We start from the raw sequence: 23,282 nt of genomic DNA, 5'->3' as shown, positions 1-23,282 counted from the left end.
TTGTGCCTAGTAAGTTGAAAAGCAAAGCATTACTCTGGTTTAGCAGCTCAGAAGCAGATCAGGACAGCACTGTGAAAAATGTTGGTCACTGTAGTGGTGAACTGTATCCTTATGAAATGAAGTTTATGTTACAACTTCCCAGAGCAGCACAGGGTGCCTTAGTCTGCATGTCTGCCTTCTGCTCCCTGTGTAAGGCTGTGCATTTGTTTGCTCATCAGCCTGCCACTCTTCAGTCTGAAAGCCCAAGTATGCAAACACATGAATGCTGTGCTTCACCTGAGCTCAGAGGGGTTACTCCTGTGAGTACCATTGCTTACAAGAAGTATTTGCAGAAAAGGGCTTTCATAGAATGGTTTGGGTTGGAAGGGACTTTATAGATCATCCTGTTCCACGCCCCCTGTCATGAGCAGGGACACCCCACCAGCCCAGCTTGCTCAAGGCCTCATCCTACCTGGCCTTGAACACTTTCAGGGAGGGGGCATCCACAGCTCCCTGAGCAACCTGTTCCAGTGTCTCACCACCCTCACTGTAGAGAATTTCTTCCTAATCTCCAGTCTAAATCTGCCCTCCTAAAGCTCTCCTTTTGCAGCTGACTGTAGCTGTGAGGGCATGTGGTTTAGTAACAGCACCAAGACACCAGTAAATGGGGTCAGGCATTATTGATGATGTGGACACGTTTATCTGCCAGCTACTAAATGATTGCTGTGATAATTCAGTGCATTATTTCTGATGAAAACACACTAGTCCTGTGAAAGGGTAGTTGCCCAAAAAGTGTGTCTGGGTCTTGCTGCTTTCTTGTTTATTGGCATTTACTCTACACTTGGGCTGTTAAAATGAAGCTGGTTTCACAGAGAGGCAGAAAGTTAGAAAAGAAAAGAAAAGGAAAAGAAAAAGAAAAGAAAAGGAAAAGAAAAGAAAGGAAAAGAAAAGAAAAGAAAAGAAAAGAAAAGAAAAGAAAAGAAAAAAGAAAAGAAAAGAAAAGAAAAGAAAAGAAAAGAAAAGAAAAGAAAAGAAAAGAAAAGAAAAGAAAAGAAAAGAAAAGAAAAGAAAAGAAAAGAAAAGAAAAGAAAAGAAAAGAAAAGAGAAAAGAAAAAAGAAAGAAAAAGGATTAAAAGGCCTCATACTCTACCCTGAGTTTTGCAGCTAGAGTAGCATGTGTGTTCAGCTGTAGTACTTTTATGCTTTAAGGTGTTTTTGTTTGGTTTGACATGCAAAGGAGTGAGCAGATGACTTTGAAATGCTGTCATAGAGCTAGTTTTACACATCTGAAAAATTAAAATTAGAAAACATGACATAGGCTGCTTTTGGCTTTGTTGTGTTTGCTGCAGGTCTTCGTGGATTCCAGATGCTTAAGCCAGAAGCCAGGTTTGTGTGGTGTCTTCTAACCGAAGAAAAGAGGGTTTGGGCAGTGCTGAAGTTGTCTGTCTGGGCTTTAAGTAAGACTGGTGGCTAAACAAAAGCATAAAGGCAGCAAATTTAGGCTGAGGGTTTGGGTGGGGGGTTTTTAGTGTGTGTGTGTGTGGACAATTGCATGAAACAGGATTGGGGGTTCAAAGTATTTTAAATCATTTAGTGTCATTTACTCTTGTTGTAAGTCCACTGATGGTTAAATGAAACCGAGAGTTTTACCTTGTAAAGTCTACAGATTTCAGTGTCAGGCAGCTCAGGTCTATATAAAGATATTTAAGCTTAGTTAATCAGCAAGAATACTATAGAAATGATATTGTGTGATAAAAATCTCACCTGTAGTGATGCTATTTCTCTCAAATCTTCTATTAATCACTTCTTTTTTTTTTTACACAAAAGTTCAGAAGTGCACTTAGTGGCATTGGAATACGTGGACAAAAGCATATGGCTGGTACAGAAATGTATCAGAAATAAGAGCCACTTCTTCCTGCTCCATACACTTCACATGTGTCTGACTTGCACATTCTGAATCTCACTGAAGCTAACAGTAGATGATCAAGTTAAGTCTGTTTGTAGCTCTCATGGGATACTGGGTTTGGAATCTGCAAGATAAGTTCTCAGAAGGCCTTACCAAACCTCGGGCTTGCAGGTTTACAGAATGCTCTGAGCAGTGAGGACAGCTTCTGAGACACACCCAGAGGAAATTTATTCATTGGTATTACACCAGACCAACCTTCCTTAGCAAATCAAAATCCGTCTTGGTACCTTTATCACAGAATCATGGAACAGTTCGGGTTGGAAGGGACCTGAAAGATCATCTAGGTCCACCCCACACCCCACCTGTGTGCAGGGACACCTCCTGCTAGAGGTGTATTTCTCAGTATGGTTTTACCAAAACATAACACTGAGAAAGTTAAAAGAGCCTCTAATGCCATTTGGCTTATTTTCTTCTCTCGCTTTTTTTCTTTGGTCTCTTTTTCAGTAATAAAGTATCCTGTGCTCTGGAGGTGTCCAGGATTTGAGAGTACAAGGAAAACATACAAAGTGGTTTAGGGTTGTTTATTTTTCCATTCATCTTAAGGGCATAAATTCAGCTGATGGAACTCAAGCATAGTCCTCTTGACTTCTGCAGCTTGTACCAGCCAAGCAGCTGGCACATTGCATTTTAGCATTTCAAGCCCCTCCACCTACATTTTGCAATCTTATCACCTACATTGTGCAAGATGGTGCAAACTGTGGTGCCCAGACCTACTCACAGGATGTGATTTCACTGTATCACTTCATACTTGAACTTCATGATGTTCTTTTAATCAGGGTACAAACAGGAAGAGGTGCATGTGTTACTGTTTCTTTTAAAGGTGCATTGTTTTGTCCGTGTGTTCTGTGTGCTTCATGGTTTCCCTTCAGTCTTCTTTGATGCCTTTGCATTCAGCATTAAAATTATCCCCATGTGAAACACAGGATCATCTGCAGAGGTGCAGAAAAATGCTAACAGTGATTTCATGGATTGTTCCTCACATCTACTGGTTTGCCTCTGAGCCATCAACGTGACACCAAGGGGCTACAACATGCAAGCTTGCACCATTGCTCTACATGAAATCCTGCAACCTCTCCTCTTCTTGCACAGCTGCTGATCACCATATACATACTGTGGGGAGAAAAGTAAGTTTCTGCTCTACAGAAAGACACTTTGGGAAGTCTAGAGCTCCCTCTGCAAGCTTTCCAAGCCCTTTGATCACATTACTTGATCATATGCCTGCTCTGTCCCCCAGATCTCACCCTCTGGGGCTTTCTGCCTTAAAAACACCCCTCAGCTGGGGCTGCTTCATGTTGACTGCATCAAAATTGATCAGAACACGCACCTTACCATCCAACATGTTCTTTACCTTCTACAAGTTTGGGAAGATGGTCGACTGCAACAATAATGACGTGTCAGCAGAGTGGAATTAGGGCACACAGAAGGTTATCCATACTCTATTCAAATGACAGTCCTCTGGAACTGAACATTTTGCTGCTGGCAGTGCAAGAGAAGCAAAGTTGTGTATTTATTGTTGGGTGCTGAGGGTTCAGTATGAAAAATCAATAGAATAAAAATCTTCACAGCATCAAGTTCTTGTCAGTCATTCCCAAATTACTGGAGAGTAACAAAAAAAACCAAGGTAAATAATTACTTTTGGATTTCAAGCTCCTTTCCTGAAGCTGACTTCACTTTCCTAGCGATATTTTTCGTTGATCTCAAACTGTAAAATGAATACAAACTTCAGTAAGTGTTGTATATTAAAGCCAGAAAGTTAGCAGCATTGCTTCCTAGTTTTTATGTTTGCAAATCTTTTTCTCCACACCCCTGGTATTTCAGAAAATCAACCACCAGACACAGAAACATAAGCACGGGTATCAAGCACCTCGATGTAACTTCAGTTTGCTGAAATCTGGCCTCATTTCTCCTGGTTTCTCCTTTTGGAACTAATTTATTGCTTACCTTGGATGAATTCCATTTAAAAAGATAAAAATTTCAGTGATTTTCCCTTTCAAAGTCATAACCTTGTTACAGCTGCTGTGAACACATGGTTCAGTGCTGGTTTACCTTTACCAAAAATCTTCCTTTTCTTTTTGGTTTAGGTAAATTGTGCATTAAATTCAGCCATAATGGCTCTCAGAAAGTCAGGGAACATTTATTTTCCTTAATCCAACAGCTTCTGAGACACATCCAGAGGGACTTTATTAATTGATATTACACAAGACCAACCTCCATTAGCAAATCAAAATCTGTTTGGTATCTTTATCATAGAATCATGGAATGGTTTGGGTTGGAAGGGACCTGAAAGATCATCTAGGTCTAACCTCGCTCCTATGTGCACTAATGTGTGTGGTATTTCTGTACTCCTAATGATTCTGCTGCTTCCATCTTCCATCTGTCAAGCAGATAAGGACACTTGACTGATTGACTGATTTTTCTTCCACTGGCTATAAATATGACTGGTAACATCTCTGAGTATCTTAAAACTGTGTGTTTGGAGTTAAACACAAAATGACACAACATCAAACTCTAAAAGCAGATGCACATTCTCTGTCTTCACTCCTAAGCAAACAAAAATCACAGAATTGTAGAATTGTATTGTTGGAACAGACCTTAAAGACCATTCTTTAACTCTACCAAGGCTGGGGCTATATCATGGCCCTCAGCACCATATCTCTACCTTTCTGAAACACCTCCAGGGATGGGGATTTCACCACCTCCCTGGGCAGCCTGTTTAAGACTTTAACAACCCTTCCAGTCAAGAAGTTTCTTCTCCTATCCAACCTAAACTCCCCTCTGGTGCAACTTGAGGCCATTTCTTCTCATCACTTGTTACTGGAGAGAAGAGACCACCCCCCACATGGCTTCAACCTCCATGCAGGGCATTGTAGAGAGTCAGAGGTATCCCCTCAGCCTTTTTTTCTCCAGACAAAACAACCCCAGGTCCCTCAGCTCCTGTTCATCAGACCTGTTCTCCAGTCCCATCAACAGTTTCATTTCCCATCTCTGGACCTCCTCCAGCTCCTCAATGTCTTTCTTGGAGGGAGGGCCCCAAATGGATGACACAAAGCCTTGCCATTGCAGGAAGCCAGAGGTGGGGGGTCGTTCCCATCCTGTGCAGGCAGTGGGTAGGAGGCAGCCCACAGCTGAAGCATTCTGTAGGATTTTTGTTAAACTGCCATTAGCTTTTCTTCCCTGGCTGTGAAGGAGGCTTGGGAGTCCAGCCAGCCAGTTCAGCCAGCTAAATCAGATTTCTAAAGATGGATGAAAATGCTTACAGAAGGGACTTCTGTGTGACAGGAGACTGAAAGATGACCTCGTTTATTGAAGTTGGGGGGGGCAGGCAACACAATTGATGGGTGTAAAATGAAGAACGATGCAGGTGCTGTAAATCCTGCTTTCCATGTGCCACGAAATGATAGACAAAGACAAGGCATTGAAATCTTTATACATGAGCATTTGTTTCCATGGTGCTAATAAGCATGTGACATCCAGTGTCATTTGATAATTTGGAGGTGAAGAGGATGAGAACATTTGTGTGAATAATGAGAAAAGTAATGTTTGTGCTTATTTCTACAAGGGCCCTACTATTTTGCTTAATGTGCTTTTCTTGCTCTGTCTTTTCTAATATAATTTTCTCTTCCATAACTGGAATTTTTGAGCTTCATGCAGGGGGTAAGTCACATTCTCACGAATGAGGGCTAAGCAGAAAACGACTCCATGAAGACTTTCTTCCATAAGTGTCCACAGATTGCTGGATTTTCTTCTGTGGTGTCTTGCCCTGAGGACTACCAGAGATACGGTGGCTCTTACTTATAAATCTGCTAAATGTTTCCATGATTTTTGCTCTTTTCCACAATGTACCCCCATCCCTGGAGGTGTTTCAAAGAGGCAGAGATGTGGTGCTAAGGGGAATGGTTTAGCCCTAGACTTGTTTGAGTTAGCGAATGGTTGGACTTGATGATCTTCAAGGCCTTTGCCAACCAAATCAGTTCTGTGATTCTATGGTTAGCTGTGGCTAATGTGGATATTTATGACACTGACTGTGCTGCTCAGCCACAGGCCTCAGTGCAGTTGGTTTTGTGTCTGTTCCTGGGTAGACTGCTGTTCATAATCTTCTAATGTGATTAGAGACTAATTTGGAATGTCGCATCATGTCAAGGTAGCTGCTGGGTTGATGCCATGCTGCAGTGTTCTGTGTTCTCCACAGGGCTTTGATGGCTCCTTGCAGTTTCTATGGGCAGCACAGAGTTTTGGTTCATGGACATAAAATCTAATGTGGCTTGGGGGTCCATGACCTACTGCAATTTAACCTCATCAATACTGGTGTGTTCCTTACTTTGCAGTGCCGGTGCAAGTAGCTAATGGGTGATGAATAAGCACCTTTTGAGGGGTTTTAATCTTTCAAACAGACCCTCGTTCCGTTGATTTCTGTGCCAGGACAGGCTGTTGTTTCATGATACCTTAGTCTGTGCATCTACTGAAAGAGAAGATGAAGCTGAAGGGACATGAGAAGGAGTTTGATAGTTAGATAATGGTTGGGAAAGGACCTCTGGGAGGTTCTGTGATTGTAAAGAACACTGCAGTTGCACCTGTAACTGAGCACTGGATAGATGAAGAGGACAAACCCCTCATTACAAAACTCTCTCCTCTCCCAGGATGTCTGTTGCAGATGGGTGCCCTGGCCCTGCTCCCCAGGGACAAGTGCACCTTCACAGCTTATTTCTCCTTTCAGCGACACCCCTTGCTGCCTGAGCTTTCACTCACGGAAGCCGGGCGAGGGTCATCCTCCTGCCGGCAAGCCGGGGCGCTGTCAGGCTTCCGCCCGCCATTGCCGCCGACTCCATTGCCATCGCCCCAGCCGGAGCCCTGACACTAAAGGCCGCTCGCTTTCATCACACCTTCCCGCCTTTCCTCTTCCGACTGCTCCATCCCCGGCACCTCGCAGCGCCGCCGCCTCCCCGCGCCCCTGCGCCAAGGGGCCGGCGGAGCGGAGCGGCGCGGCGCGGGGCTGAGGCGGGCGCTGACGGCTGCCACCCACCGGCCGCGACAGGCGCTGCGCGGTCGCCGCCATCTCCGCTGCCCGGAGCCCGGCGGCTGATCGGTGTGCGGCTTCCCGGGCGAGGGAGAAGGGCCCTGTGCCGGGGCTGAGGCGACGGCTGGGGGGCGGCGCAGGCTCTCGACGGCACCATGGGGAAGCGAGACAACCGGGTGGTGAGTAACGTTCGGCGGGGCAGCCAGCAGCGGGGGCCTGGCCGGGGCCACCACAGCTGCGGCCGCACCTTCGGGCGGGCCCCGGCGGCTAAGCTGTGGGGAGCTGGCCGCTGCCTCAAGCCCCGGCGGCCTAAGCGGGCCTGGCCGGCCCGTTCCGAGCTTCGGCCGGCTGGGGAGGCGAGAAGAGGGAAGCCGCTGACCCACAGCTGGAGCGAAGAGAGCCCCGGTGCCGCCGGGCCTGCCGCGGCGGGCAGGACCCGCTGGACTGGCTGGTTAGGCGGCCTTAGGGCTTGGGAGGGCCGGCCGACCTCGGGGCCCCGAGCCGCCAGACAACAAAGGCAGGCAGTGCCCTGCGGATCCGCCCGGTAGCGGGGCCCGGGCTGCGGGGCCGGGGGTCCCGGGTGGGGTATCCCCCGGCAGAACCTCTGGCTCCCTTGTCAAAGCCGGCAGCGGTGGTGACTGATTGCTGCTCGGTGATCTGCACAGGGATGGTGATTAAGATGCGAGTCTGGTCCTTCCAGAAAAAAAATAAAAAGATCCTAGTGGGAGTTGCAGCATTCGCTGAAGTGGCTCTGAGCCTTCCTAAGCTCTGTCTCCTTAGGCTTCAGCTGTACCCGAGCGATTTGAAAGGTAGCTTTATGCAGCTCTCTGCCAACCCACTGAGGTCGGAAGGCCAAAAATACTCTCCTTCACCCCTCACCGCAGAGCCTGATGCTATGCTGTTAACCATTCACACCTCCTCCTAGTTTTCTGGTGTGTTTTTCATCCCTGTAACCCATTCAGCTTGTGCTCCTGTTTGATTTTAGGCACTGTAAATTTACAGTTAATGAGTTTTATGATGAAAAACAAGTTATGATGCTTTTATTTATTCTCTCTCCTTTTCTTTGTTTCTTTGTAGTTTGTAGTTGCTGTGAGTTCATACTTGGATCCACTCAGGGACACATCTTTGTTTACCTTGCTGGAATAATAAATATGATACCTATGTGCTTTTTATCCTTTCATTGAGGGATCAAAACTATTAATAGAGTCTACTGAGAATTGACAGTGTTAGACTTCAAGACATAGCTTGTGCTTCAAATATATTGCCCTCTTGGAATGCTTTTGGGTGTTTTTGAGTGTCTATTTATTCTTAATTTTCTTTTTAATGGGATAATTGGGATGCACCTACCAATACTAGCAAATCTTTCTGCTCCTATATAAAGTTTCTTGTGTTGTGATAGCTGCTAGTACAGACTAGTTGTGATCACAGAGCTTGCTTTCTACCTGTTAGTGCTTCCCCCTGTCCCTGTTTAAATACACAATCATTTTGGCTATTCAGAGATGGAAAATAAGTTTTGTGTGTGTTGGGTTTTTTATATATCCAAGAGATAGTGAAGAAGAGTAGGACAGGAGGAGGCTCAGGGGAGACTTTCTAGCTCTATACAACTCCCTGAAAAGAGATTGGAGCAAGGTGGGCATTGGTCTCTTCTCCCAAGTAACAAGTGATACGACAAGAGGAAATAGCCTCTAGTTGTGCCAAGGCAGGCTCAGGTTGAACATGAGGAACAATTTCATCACTGAAGGACTGGTTGAGGCCTGGAACAGGCTGCTCAGGGAAGGTGGTGGAGTCACCCTCCCTGGAAGTGTTTAGACAATGGGTGGGTGTGTTGCTGAGGGTCATGGTTTAGTGATGACCTGGTAGTGCTGAGTTAACAGCTGGACTTGATGTTCTTGGTGGTCTTTCCCAGCCATAATGATTGTGTGATTCTGTGATACTTGTAAAGCAGTACCAGCTTGCATTGCTTACCCAGAGAGCCCTAGCTGACTGAAGGTGCCTTATCCTCTCCACGAGTGTGAAAGCCATACAACTAGTATCTTTTAATAGCTGCTTGAGCAAACTGCCAGAAGAAGAAAATGAATGTGCAGACAGGCACTTCCTTCAGTTAGAATGCATTTTGGTGCTCTCTCTGGCTAGTGACATGCAGTTCGGCACAGCAGTGTAAATACTTTTAAGACATGTTTATTGGGGAAGTTATTCTTTGTAATTCAACCTGTTTGAAATCAGAAGAAGATGTTTTAAGATGTACATTTACTAATTGTGAAATACAGAGCTGTAGTCAGTTGTTATGTGTTTGCTGACAAAGCTCCTGAACAGAGCTGGTTATCTGGAGTCAGTTTGGGGAAGGAGGAGAACACTCAACAATTACAGCCTCTTCTGCAGGTAGAGAGAGTTCTGCTAGGAAGTGGTGGGCTGTACACTTCAGATGAGCTCAGGTGAGAGAGTAACTAATTTTTATTTAATAGCAGCCAGAGACCTTGGTTTAACAACAATGACTGTGTAAGAAGGCAGAGCTTTCTGATCTAAATGCTTAAATGGTGACCAGAAAGAGTTGACTCACTTTGCTCACTGGAGTAAGCCAAGTAATGAGTACTGTGAGTAGTGTGTGTAGTTCCCCTTGAGTGAGTACACTTTGATAAAGGGTTCCGTTTTGGAGCCCTCACTTCAAGAAGGACCTTGAGGGGCTTCAGTAGATCCAGAGAATTGCTAAAAAGCTGGTGAAGGGTCTTGAGAACAGGTCTGGTGAGAAGAAGCTGAGGGAACTGGGGCTGTTCAGCCTGGAGAAAAGGAGGCTGAGGGGAGACCTTCTGTCTCTGTGAAAGCCAGAAAGCTCGGTGAAAGGAGGTTGGAACCAGGTGGGGGTTGGTCTCTTCTCCTGAGTAACAAGTGACAGGAAATGGCCTCAAGTTGCACCCAGAGAGGTTTAGGTTGGATATGAGAAGAAACTTCTTGACCAGAAAGAAGGGTTCTCACAGCCTGGCACATGCTGCCCAGGGAGGTGGTTGATTCCCCATCCCTGGAAGTGTTTGAAAGAAGCAGAGATGTGGTGCTGTGGTTTAGCCCCTGCCTTGGAGGAGTTAGGGAATGGTTGGATTGGATGAGCTTAAAGCTCTTGTCCAACTGAAACAATTCTGTGAATTACATTTGCATTGTCTTTTCCAGTGGATCTAGCATTACCTGTTTAGTGAAAACAGTCTTAGGATCCTGCATTCCTGAGTTGCTAAAGGAGTTCTTTTTCTGCTTGAAGATGAACTAAAATGCCACATTTTCACTTACTTGCAGATTTGCAATATACTAAAATGCCAGGGTTAATAATGTGAGTATTACTTTTAAGTGCTAAAAGTACTCAAGTGCATACATCCACTTGGCTACACAAGAAGGTGCCAAGCTGGGATTAAACTGGTTTAAATTGGCATACCTCAGTGTTTACCTGCCCAGCATAAGGGGTGATGGCTTCAAACTGGAGAAGCTGGATTGAGATGAGACATTAGGAAGCAATTGTTCTTCATGAGGGTGGTGAGGCACTGGGGCAGGTTGCCCAGAGAAGCTGTGGAGGCTCCAAGCCTGCCAGTGTTCAAAGGCAGGTTGGCTGTAGCCTTGAGCAAGCTGGTCTGGTAGGAGGTGTCCCTGCCTGTGGTAAGGGGGTTGGAACTAGATTATCTTTAAAGTCCCTTCCAAGCATCCTGTGATTCTGTGAGCAGTCTGATCAGAGTCCAGTTCAGAAACTCAGCATTGCTGGTGCCACTGCAACTTCTCTGGTGGGCAGAACAGGAGCACAGGCAGCAGCTGCTGCTTTTGACAGTTTTCCCAATTAGATTTCTGAATGCTTATTTTCTGGCCTGACTAAAAGTGGCCTGACTAAAAGACTTTTAGAGCTACACAAGAGCTTTGAATCCACAAAGTCTGTACTCTAAAAGAAAATGATCTCAGATTGGACAATCAAAGCTAGTCATTGTTTTGTCTATTTGAGTTGGTTTTCCTCATGTCCAAAGATGAGGCCACTAAGAACAGTGTGTGTTGTGTTGCATTCTGCAAAGGGCATTGTGAAGTGTTCGGATGAGGGAGTGTTAAAAACCCAGGGGTTAGATATTCCTCCCTTTTAGATGAGCAAAGTTTCACTGCCATAAAAAGAAGCAGTTGAAGAGTTTTTTCCTAGATCAGAGTTTTTCCATTAATTTCTGAGGTGGATCATAGATTCTAAGTTTTAAATTAATATTCAATAACCTATTATAACCATTTTTAGAGTGAGTATGAGGAGGATGCATGGGTTTGAAGGACAGACTTCTTCATAACATTAGGGCTTTGGGTTTAATTTTTTTCCCTCCTTTAAATAGCCCAAAATCATGGAATTTTCATACCAGCATAATTATAGCAGAGCCACTTGCCTGTTCTGGCATTACAGCAGAGTTTGTTGAATCAATTTTGAGCAGAACTTTACAGGCATCGGATTAGTTGTCCCAGAGAGCAAGAGCCAACATTTATTCTGTTTTCTGTATCCTAAGGAAGAGCATTTCAGCAGTCATGCTGCTGCATTCAGGCTGCAGATTCATTGCTCAAGGAGTGGAGCTGCTGCAAGGTGCATGGGCTCGTTGTGGAGGAGGCTTTTTCAGCCACACTGTAACTCAAACTGAAAGCACTTCCCTGAGCCTTTCTGCCAGACCAAAACAACTTGGCTTAGTTCAGTATTATACATTTTTAGAAACAAGTCAGAATTATTTGTCAGTGACTGAGGAAAATCTGTGAAGAACAAAAAGGACAGAGTTGGAATTGGAGCACAGTTGATCAATTTGACATTTCTTCTTGTTTCTTATTCCAGGCTTACATGAATCCCATAGCTATGGCCAGAGCACGAGGTCCTGCCCAGAATTCGGGACCAACCATACAAGACTACTTGAACAGGCCAAGACCCACGTGGTAAGTTACAATGTTTGTCTACCCTTCTGATGTTTTGAGTGAAATGTTTTTTCCCTCCTTCTAAGACAGCACTGGTACTACCTACCTCCTCCCCAAAATACCCAGTAACACGTCTTGAGAATGCCTTCTCTCTGGCCAGGCTGTTGTTTTCTAAATATCTTCAGTCTCCTCCTTAAAAAGCAGTAATGTTTCATTTGAAATGCATCCTCCTTCTTGTTTGTCTTAAATATTTTCCTGAGAAAAAGAAAACATTGATCACTTCCCTTCATCCACAAATCCTCAAGTCTGCAGATATATTTAATTTTTAGACATTTTGCTGGCATGTTTTTGGAACACAGTCTGCCCTGCCCAGCAAAAGCATCACTTTGAGATGGTACCAACAACTTACTTTATGTTCAGTCCATTTTGCCTCCTCTCATAAGAAACTAGAGAACAATTTACCTCATTGCAAAATTAGCTTTAGATCTTTCCGGGGGTTTTGGTACCCTGCTTAGGCTACTAGGGTTAGGTTACCATATGCATGACTTCTGAGATGCCTTCATTCTTCTTTCTGTTGGAAGTTCAGCCAAAGTTAACCTTCCAAACACCCTGCAAAAATGTAGACACCAAGGAGGGTATTTTTAGTAGTGAAAATTGTGATCTATCATCTTTTTTTATGTAGGGAAGAAGTAAAAGAGCAACTAGAGAAGAAAAAGAAAGGATCCAAGGCTTTGGCTGAGTTTGAAGAAAAGATGAATGAGGTTGGTTATGTTCTTGTCGTGTTAATACTTGATTCTTCTTATCTTGTGGGCCACTTTTCCTCCATTATCAATAACAGCACCAAGTCATTAACTGTACCCAGAATACTTCACTTCACTCCTTTGTATCAGAAGTTAAGGTTGTTTGTATCAGAAATTAAATTAAATCCATGCATCTTCTAGTATGACAAACCCAAGCCTGTTGTGCTAATCTTGACTTATGCTAATCTTGACTTGTTTAAGGCCACACAATCCAAGGAAGTTTAGTACAGAAGGCATAAAGAATGGCCTTCAGTGAACAGATGGGACTCTAAAGCACTTCATTCTCTGTCATCCAAAGCTGATTACATTCCATGGTGGTTCCCTGCTATAAATGCAGCTGTTCAGCACCTACTGGAAATCAGCACAGTGTAAGGAAGTTCCACATATAACTCCTCTAGTATACACAGCAAGAAATTAGCATACAATGAATTTAACTCTTCCTATTCCTTCTTGGGTTGTGGTCTCTTGAGATAAGCTTCAAGCTTTAGTTTCCATTGTTGTGTGGAAGTCTCTGGTTGATAGGATGAGTGGCAATTGTTTTAAACTGGAGCAGGGTAGATTTAGATTGGACATAAGGAGGAAGCTCTTTACAAAGAGAGCGATGAAATAATGCAACAGGTTGCCCAGGGATGTGGTTGAGGCCCATCCCTTGGGACATTCAAGATCAGACTTGATGTGGCCTTGGGCAGCCTGATCTAGTTGGAGGTGTCTCAGCTGACTGCAGAAGGGTTGGACAAGATGACCTTTGAGGGTCCCTTCCAAACTGATGCAGTCTGTGGATCTGTGAAGTAGATGATGCTCCTCCTCTGTTCCTGGAAGGAATAGTACTCACAGTACTCTTGCTACACCTTTTTGCCTAAGAAGTTTTGTTGGTATTTGGAAGGCCATGGGATGCTGTTCCAAGATTATCAGTTGTTCTCTACTATGTGAGTTTTAGCTTGGTGAGCTTGGTTTAGTATTTCATCATATTTTCTGCTTTTATCTTTGCTTTGCTATGACACAGTTGAAACTAGGATGGTTAGAGGCTAACAGCCTCTCAGTGTGACAGAAGGGAAGGAAGGGATGCAGGGAGTCATGAAACAGCCATTCCCAAAGCTCCAGTCTCTGAACAGTCTCTCAGCAGCACTGTTCAGCTAATGCAGAGTGTGCTGACGTGGGGATCTGTGTGCCATACTGCGGTGTACAGGTATAATCTCAGTTAATTCCTGATATTTCTGTCCCTTCAGCACAAATGTGGCTGTGTGGATTATCACTGCTTTGCCAGTACAGCTTCTCTGTGAGGAAAGGGAGGATCAGAGCAGTAATGATCAAGATGGGAGCACGTCGTGTGTCTGACATGGGAAGCAGGACTAGTGCAGGTTGAAGCTAGTAGCCTCTCAGTCTGACAGAGGTGGGTGGGATGTTACAGAGCTCATGAAGGATGAGTTTCGGGCAGACCTAGAGACCCCATGAGAAATGGAAAAGGAGGAATGAGAGAAGACTTTTATCCATGCACTGTGCTTGGCCTTACAAAACCAACAGTGTCCATGAAGATTAAATTACTCTGCACCTTGTTGACACCCAGAAGGCCCAGAACAGGCACTAGAGACTCCCACACTCTGAAGGGCTGGGAGAAAATAGCCAATTTCTCTGGCTTTCTTAAGTCTTCCAGCATGAGTATGTGATACAAAACCAAGAGAATAGCATAACTGATGACCTTCAAGTCAAAGGACAACTTCTTAAAACCAGGTAACTCAAACATGGAGTTGTGAACTAACATGGTATTTCAACTAATATTCATCTTCTGGAAAACAAAATTCATTGCAGCCTTGGTTAACATTATATGTTGTTTATTTTTTGTGGGTTGTTTGAAAACTAAAATGCCAGGTAGAGGCAAAAAAAAGCTGCTTAGAAATGACCCTCATGGCACTGTTTGTGTTTGGTTTCGTTTTCAGAATTGGAGGAAAGAACTGGAAAAACACAGGGAGAAATTTCTGGGTGGAAATGAGAGTTCCTCCAAAAAGAAAGAGGTAAAGTTGTTACTTCTCAATTGCATGCAGTCTGGTTTTGGAACTGGATTTATCATCCCTGCTGAGAATACAGAATGTGATAAATACGTTTTCAAAGCCAGCATCAAAGTACATAAACCAAAATGCACCACAAAGGAATGTGATGCCAGAGTAACCTTTGTTTTATTCTGTTTTTAAGAAAAAGAAAAAGGAAAAGAAGAAATCTAATAGGGTGAGCAAAATTTTCATTTTTCTGAGCTTTTTTTTTTGTCCCTTTGAGGTGTTCCTGATTGTCATTAAGTTCTCTTAGAGAGTACAGCTGTAATTTTGAATTAAAACTCTTAAATTAACTGATTTTTAGCTGAGGGGGTGGAATACGTTCTGTACAAGGAGTTCTCAGTCCTACTTAAGGGAGGGAAAGAACATTCAGTAGATATCATTACATGAAAAATGTCAGAAGTGGTTTTTCACACTTTTATTTAAGCAAATCTATGTAAGAGCAGCTTCTTGCAAGTAAAATTCCATCGATAAGGTTTTGCAAGGGAGGAAATGTTATAGGGAATGTTTGGATGATCTTCTGACTGTTTACCAGACAAAATGCTGCATCTCACAAGCTTCACTTTTTATTGTGTTTGGTCAAGTTGTCTTCATCTTCCTCTTCTTCATCAAGTTCTGATTCTTCCAGCAGTTCGTCTGATTCAGAAGATGAGGTAAGAACTTACTTACTGGAATCTAGCATGCTATGTTCCAAAGGCTTAGTTAACACAAATTGTTGGTAATACTTTAGAATGTTATTTGAAAGCTTGATTAGCAGAAAACCAATTTGTATGTAGGTACATGTATTAAAATGGGGATTGTAGACCTCTATCAGGTCAAGCATTTCTTTATGACCATTGCCTTTTGGGTGGCTGGCTTGTAAGCTGAATCCATTTCTGGTTGAATACTAAACTGTATACTTTTGCAGTAGACTCCCCCATCTCATCATAAAAATGCAAACATACCATTTTTGCCTTTTTAGCAAAAGTTTGTTGCAGATGATCAGATTCTCCAACACACATCTAAACAATAACCAGAACCTAGAGAACCTGGATTTCTTTGACATTTGTCTCAATGCAGAAGAGTTCTGAAGGCCCTCTGCTAAAAGAATCCACTGTAGTATACTTTATTCCTCAAGAGATTATGATAACGTGGGAGTTTGGTGTTCCTGGTTCTTTGCATTTAATGTAAATCTTTAATTCCAGTGAGAATGAATTCTGGATTGTGTTTTTTCCCTTTTTTTCCCCTCACAATACTTGTGGATAGGATAGAAAGCAAGGGAAGAAAAGAAGGAAAAAGAAGTATCGCTCCTCACGGAAATCTTCAGCAAGCTCATCTTCTGAATCTGAGTCAGACAGCAAGGTAAATACTCAGATGTGTTTCCCTTGGCAAGTTTTCTTGATCTGTGTTAAAGAAAGAAGCATGTCTGGCTTTTGCATATTAATATTCTTCCAAATGTAAAGCTGTGGTTCTTACTGTTGCTTGTATCTTCCAGGTGCAATCAGGCCGCAATCATAGAATGATAGAATGGTTTGGGTTGAAAGGAACTTCCCCCAGAGTTCATCTAAGCCAATCTGTCCTGCAGTCAGCAGGGACATAATAATGATTTGATCGTTAGAAACATTACATGCTTTATTCCAGCAATCTTTAGCTAGTTTGCTGAATTCAGACATAAGCAGCTTTTGTGCTGCAGGGATGTTTAGTTTGGATATTACATGAACACTTAAAAATTTCACAGATTGGTGTGTGTGTGAATATGCTGCTTGATTTTACACCTTCTGTGAGAGACAAAGATTGCAGGACATTAGTGGCCAGAAAACTGTCTTTCTGACTATCTGTAAACTGAGTGGTTTCCTGCTGGAGAACAGAGCCTTTCCCAAGTACATATAAAATTGAGGGTCTCTTTTTCCCTTTCCTTAACCTAGAGCAATATACACAGAGGCTTGCTGAATGAACAAAGCAAGTGAAAAAGATACATGAGGCAGTTTATGTTGGCCTTTTTCTGTGTTACAATGGGTAGTAACTGTACTTCTTGTCTACATATTCATTATACATCAAGTTGTTAAGATTCTGTGTGCAAGCTTTCAGTGGAACACCTGATTCAGTATGCCATAAATTGTGATGAATCACTGTTTGCCTACACCTATGGATTTCTGCTGGTGGGAGATTGACAGCTTTTGGTACGGCCACGGAGGTACCCTTACTGCTGAAACTGTAAGGCAGAAAACCCCATGGAAATGTCTGCTTAAGCCCTGCCTGAGCAGCAGAGATGGGCATGGGTAGAGAATAAGGACTCACAGACTATTCCAAGTTAGGTGTATGTGGTTACAGTACTGATAGCTCGTGTCCTTTCCAGAGGCCTACATCTACTTCAAGTCCTCTGGTACCTGATTCACAGAATGACAGAGGTTGAAAGGGACCACTGCCAGAACAGATCCCATACACATCTTTTCACATTGCTGGCTCAGGAGATGAGCAGCTGCATCAAAATGATGGCTCTTCTATACCTTTCCTCATAACTGCAATGTAGAAAGAGGATACTGTGAAGAATGACCTTCAAAAGACAGAAAAAGGCAATGGGTCAGACTGCTTGTGGTATTTCTGCCTTTCTCCTGGGCTAACTTTGTCACGGTTTATGTTTTTCTTTCCATTTAGGACAGCACAAAAAAGAAAAGGTCGAAAGAAGATTATGAAAAAGAGAAGGTACTTTTACTTTTGAAATACTTCCATCAGAACTTCATTTTACATACATAATGGAGTTCTTTTTTAATTTTTTTTCCCTTCTCCTCCTTTTTTTTTCATCTTGAATGCCTCAATTTGCACCTATGGGAATTTCCTGTCCAAAATTACACAGTCGAGAACGTGTGCAGCACCTTCCCCAGACTTAGAATCACAGAATCATTGTGATTGGAAAAGACCTTAAAGATGATCCAGTCCAGTTCAGTTGGGTTAGGCTCCTGTTTTAATAATTGTTAGTGGAAACTGCTTGTTAGGAAGGTAAAGGAAAATGGTATCTAATCTGCTGTAGTAGATCAGCTGCAGTCTAGTATTTGGGGCTAGTCACATTGAGCTAAAAATATGTGTGATGGTATTTCAGTGGCATGCCTGCTGGGTAGTGGTTTGTTACTGTGGATTAAGGAACATCAGACAGAAGATAAATATATCTAAATGTATTCATCATTATAGGCACTGTACTTACAACAGCCACAAAAAGATTGCAGAGAAAACTCTTATTAGCTTAAGAAAAATTACCTTACTCTGTTATTTCCCAGAACATGGAAACAGTCTCTCCTTCCCACCACCTCAACATTTTGTACACACAGTTGAGAACTTTCTTCCTTCCGTTATGTTTAAAGCAAATAATCTTGTTGAATTACATTTTATTTAATTCTACCCAAAGTGTAAACTCAACAATGCCCATCCTATGCTTTCTTATCACTGCATTTTGTGTACTTCTCATGAGAACTTTTGGGCAAGGATTTGAGGTATCTATAGTAGACTAAACAGGAGAGGTGAGATGTGTGATCCTACCCTGCAAAAAACGACCATTAGCAAGAGTTTCTTCAGTTTGTGGCCGTGGAAATTGAAGTGGAAGAAAGTAGCTTCAGTCTTGGGAATACCTTGCCTGCTCCAGAGCAAAGGTGGCAGAAAAGGAGCTCACCAGAGCAATCTTGTGCAGATATTGCAGGAGAGATTGTCCTTCAAAGACTGTCCTTTAAATACATTGAGATTCTATGGGAAGTGTTGAAGTGCAACTGATGGGGTCAGCTTGTCCCAGTTGGACACGGAGAGTGAGCTTTTTCTTTTCACTTCATCAACGAAGCAGCAGCCTGAAGCTGCAGTTTGTATGCACATGTGGAAACACCTGTATTTACTCAATATTTCAAAGGGGTAAATCATTTTATTTTCAAATGCTTACTCCTTCAGGTGATATTATTTAAATATATGTTTATATAGTGTAGTATTACTCCTCTCACTTCTGGAAGGCTGCTGTATCTTGGTAACAAGGGAAAGGAATAGACAAAAATATTTCTACTAAAGCATTTTAACAGTTGGCTAATTTGGTGATGATGAGTAATTAGGTTAATGTCAACAACATTAAAAGTATTTCAGACTTCAGAAATGGTATTTCAGTCTGAAGTTTTAAGCAGAAATGTGGGAAACCTTGAAAGGCCTAACTTTACTCACAGATTTTTTTACTTTGTGTAGGAAGGCAAAAATCACCACAGGAAGAGGAAGAAATCTGATCGTGGTGGGGCCCTATCTTCAGAATCGTTCTCAGAATCGGATCAGGCAGAGGAGGTCAGTGTGTAAGCCCCAGTTTCTTAGAATCACAGAATGGCTGAGGTTGGAAGAGCCCTCAGAGATCATCTACTCCAGCCTCCCTGCCATGGGCAGAGAGCCTCTCAACTTGGCTGCTCAACACCTCATCCAGCCTGGCCTTGAACACAACCTCCCTGGGCAGTCTGTTCCAGAGTCTCACCGCCCTCGTACTGAAAAATTCTTCTAAGATCCAGTCTAACCCTGTTTTCCCTCAGCTTCAAACCATTCCCCCTTGTGCTATTGCTAGATAGCCTTATGAAAAGTCCCTCTCCAGCCTTCCTGTAGGCTTCCTTCAGGTATTGGAAGGCAGCATTAAGGTCCTCCCAGAGTCTTCTCTAGGCTGAACAACCCCAGTACTTTCAGCCTATCCTCATAGCAGAGGTGCTTCAGCCCTTGGATCACCTTTGTGGCCTCTTCTGGACTCACTGCAATAGCTCTGTGTCCTCCTTATGCTGGGGACACCAGAAGTTGAGGCAATATTGGAAGTGGGGTTTCAGCAGAGCAGAGTTAAAGGGCAGAATCCCCTCTTTTGCTCTGCTGGCTGCACTCTTCTGGATGCAGCCCAGCACACAGCTGCCTTCTAGTTGGAATGAGATGATCTTTAAGGTCACTTACAACCCAAACCATTCTATGATTTCATTAGCATTCTATATCTCTGCTGTTTCTTGTTCTGCTGTGTGTTCAAAGCAGTGTTCCCAAATGGGATGTTTGTAGGACAATGACAGATAACCCAGGAAGTAGCACTGATTATTGTTCAGTATGTTCTGGCACTGTGGTGCCATCTTTCATTTCTAAGCAACAAACCCTAAACAAACAGCATTTCTAAGCTGCTCTTCCATTCAATTTAATTGATTTATTTCAGGTGCAAGCAAAGAAGAAGAAAAGCAACGAGGAAAAAGAGAAAACAGCAAGTATCCTTCCTACTTAACACTGTAGTTCTGGGATGTAAATACTCTGTACATGGTCAATTTCCAAGTTCACATTTTTCAGTGAAAGAAACGTTTCATGGCAGAAAATCCACTGTCACACTCCAAGCTTGGGGTGGAGTAGCTGGAAACTGCCCAGCAGAGACAGCTGATAGCCAGCTGAGGATGAGCCAGAGTATGCCCAAGTGGCCAAGAAGGCCACCAGCATCCTGGCCTGGATCAGCAATAGTGTGACCAGCAGGACCAAGGAAGGGATTGCTCCCCTGTACTCAGCACTGGTGAGGCCACATCTGCAGTCCTGTGTCCAGCGTTGGGCCCCTCGCTGCAAAAAGTACATTGAGGGGCTGGAGCAGGTCCAGAGAAGGTCAAAAAGGCTGGTGAGAGCTCTGGAGAACAGGGCTGGTGAGGAGCAGCTGAGGGACCTGGGGTTGTTTAGTCTGGAGAACAGAAGGCTGAGGAGAGACCTCATTGCTCCCTACAGCTCCCTGAGAGGAGATTGGTGGGAGTTGGTCTCTTCTGCCTAGTAACAAATTAAAGGATGAGAGGAAATGGCCTGAAGTTGCTCTAGAGGAGGCTTAGGTTGGAGAGTAGAGGAAAATTCTTGATTGAAAGGGTTCTCACAGCCTGACACAGGCTTCCCAGGTAGGTGGTTCAATTTTCATCCCTGGAGGTGTTTGAAATAGGCAGAGATGTGGTGCTGAGGGCCATGATTTAACCCCAGCCTTAGTAGAATTAGAGAATGGTTGTACTGAATGATGTTTAAGGTCTTTTCCAGCCCAAACGTCTCTTTGATTAGTCCCCCAGTGATACAAGCATAGACTGTCGGTGATGACATGTTTTCCATGGAGCTGGTTTGCTTTTTCATAACCATAGAAGCTCTATGCCATATAATTCTGGTTCTGGTTGTGGTTTTGTTCTCAGAGCTGTGTGTCTAAAACAAAGCTTTTACAAAAGCAAGATGTGGAATCCCTTATGTCCCACCCCTTCAAGAATTCCAGCTGAAAGACAAGATTGTATCTCTCAGCTTGGGTATTACAGGGATAGGAAAATCCCTTCAGGACTGAATCCAGCAGGGCTAATTGAGTGTATTCATATTTGATTGGAGATCATAGTTGTTTTTTTCTGGATGAGGTGCAAGTGCTGGAGAATCTTGCCAAGTATAGTTAAACCATTCAATTTTGCACAGTAAATATAAGCCCTTACTTCAAAATCTGTAAACATCCTTGTTATTCCCAGATGTAAGATGTCAGTGATTGTCAAAGCATTTCATTGTGACTTTCTCAGAAAGCTATAAAGCTGAAAATTATTTGAAAGATTAGGAAATGTAATAGTGACAGGAATATGTGAAATAGCTGGAGACAAATTGAAGACTGCTCATAACAGTGCAAATTACTGTGGAAAAAAGGGGATTTTGTTTTTGTGATTTCTCTTTCTAGAAATCCCTTTTTAAAATGCCTTTGTAAAGATGTCTTTCCTGGGCTCTTCTTTTCCCTTAGCAGAATTTACTTGATAGCAATTTTATTCCACAATAACTTAACATTTAATTTTATTATTGTTTCTTATTTTTTTTCTAGGACAAAACAAAAAAGAGGAAGAAGCACAAGAAACACGGTAAAAAGAAGAAAAAGAAGATTGCTGGTTCCAATTCAGATTCAGAATAATACTAACAGCCCTTCCCCCCTACCCCCCCAGACTATCAACAGAAGTGCAATGACTAAAGGAAACTTAAACTGTGAAATGACAGCAAACTTTACCAAACTGCATGAGTTTTTTTCCTGTGTTTTAGAAATACTCATAATCCTTCAGTAGCCAGCCAGATGCAGCTGTGCTGGGCAAGACCATTGTTACTGCCTGCTGCTTAATCCATGAGACACAAATTCTATATGACTTCAGTAAGCAGTGTTAGATGTTTGAAACAGTATGAGATGGTAAGTCCAGATGAGGTGTAAAATGTTGGAAGAGTTAAACTTTTTTATCTAGTTAAAAGTAGGCTCTTAAAGCATTAGTAATTAGTCTTTCTGTGTAAATCAGGACAAATAAAATCCCAACTTCATCCTGCAGGTTAATACTCTACATGTACAAGTTGGTGTCTGCTAGTGGCATTTACAAAGCGGGAAATCAACAAGAACATTGAAAATGCTGCCTTTGTAAAAATGTTTTATCATCTGCCCCCATTTCCATCTGCTGCTGAGAAGGTGAATGGTACCCTTCTGGCTAACCGAACAGGGTACCTTTGCCTTTGACCCTTGCTGGTTTTAATCCAGGCAGCATCTCTTAAGTCTAGGGGAGCCAGAACTATTGTCAGCAGGCTTTTTCCTGAGTAAACAGTTCTGGGATTTCTGAGCATGTGCTTCTGCATTAAGCAGAAGCAGCGACATTTTGCAGTATGAGTGATGTTCAAAACCTGAAGATTTTACCTCTGCTCCTTGGGAAATAATGATAGACCTCTGCTCGTAAGTAGGTGTTTTCATTTCAGGTCCTTTCCATTTAGTTGAACACTTACAGCCAACACTGGTAGTTGTTTCTTTGCGTTACCTTTTAAGTAGGTTTCTTTGCATTACCTTTTTAGAATCATTTTGCATGATTTGTCCTCATTTTAAACAACGGAAATGCAGGTAACTGTTTGTTGTACCCCGCTCTATGAATTCGTTCCACACACAGACTTTTCCTGTATTGAGTTCCTTTTCTAGTTAAGTTTCTCGCTGTGTTTAAGTGCACACTTGCTGAAGATATTTAGCATGTAAAAAGCAGGGTTTTGATACCTTAAGCAGCTTCATATTGAAGCTGATTTTACTCTTAAGCAAGTTCAATGGCAGACCTGTTATGTGATGTGTCTCGTTAGGTTCAAAACACAAAACTACTGCCAGAATCTCATTAAAGATACTGTTTAAACAGTTTGTATTTATATTTTTGTACTTGAGGGCTACAGGATGTTGACCTAAATCATAAAGCTGTTTTACTTTCAATTAGTTGCTTGAGCACTTGAGGAAAAAAAAATAAAATAGAAGCTTTTATAAATTCAATGTGCATGCAAGAAGCAAACAACCATTTGATTTTAGTTTTTACAGGAAATTCTGATGGTTCTCTTCTTTCAAAGTAGCCATTGCTGGGCCTTCTGTTAGCCTTTAACATCTGCCCATCCATCCTGAGTGGTTGTACTCTTGATCCACCCACCCACCCCTCCTTTGTTTTATTTTTAAATGCACAGGTGCTAACTTAGAACTTACCTCTGTTGCATACAGATGTTTCAAATCTTGTATTGGCAAGAATTTCAAGTCCTTTAAGATTTTAGTTACTGGTTTGCAAACCATAACTAAAAAAGGGGCAAAGGGTGATTTTTGGATTGCTGTTCTGCAGAGA

General features: G+C 42.8%; 1 protein-coding gene across 1 annotated transcript; it reads left to right on the top strand.

Moving 5' to 3' along the window:
• Positions 1–6,877: 6,877 nt before the first annotated feature.
• FAM133B (family with sequence similarity 133 member B) lies at positions 6,878–21,670 on the top strand. The gene is made up of 11 exons (XM_068157013.1): positions 6,878–7,138; positions 11,773–11,870; positions 12,532–12,610; positions 14,584–14,658; positions 14,837–14,869; positions 15,279–15,347; positions 15,940–16,035; positions 17,329–17,376; positions 18,883–18,975; positions 19,859–19,903; positions 21,497–21,670. The coding sequence occupies exons 1-11, from the start codon at positions 7,115–7,117 to the stop codon at positions 21,581–21,583; spliced, it is 747 nt and encodes a 248-aa protein (XP_068013114.1). The 5' UTR covers positions 6,878–7,114; the 3' UTR covers positions 21,584–21,670.
• The last annotated feature ends 1,612 nt before the right edge of the window (positions 21,671–23,282 follow it).

Source organism: Melanerpes formicivorus, unplaced genomic scaffold, assembly GCF_026170545.1.
Source record: "Melanerpes formicivorus ecotype bairdi unplaced genomic scaffold, bMelFor1.0.p_v2 SCAF_35, whole genome shotgun sequence".
Classification (NCBI taxonomy): Eukaryota; Metazoa; Chordata; class Aves; order Piciformes; family Picidae; genus Melanerpes; species Melanerpes formicivorus.
The sequence above is the reverse complement of the archived record's forward strand: the minus strand, read 5'-3'. Positions and strand labels throughout refer to the sequence as shown.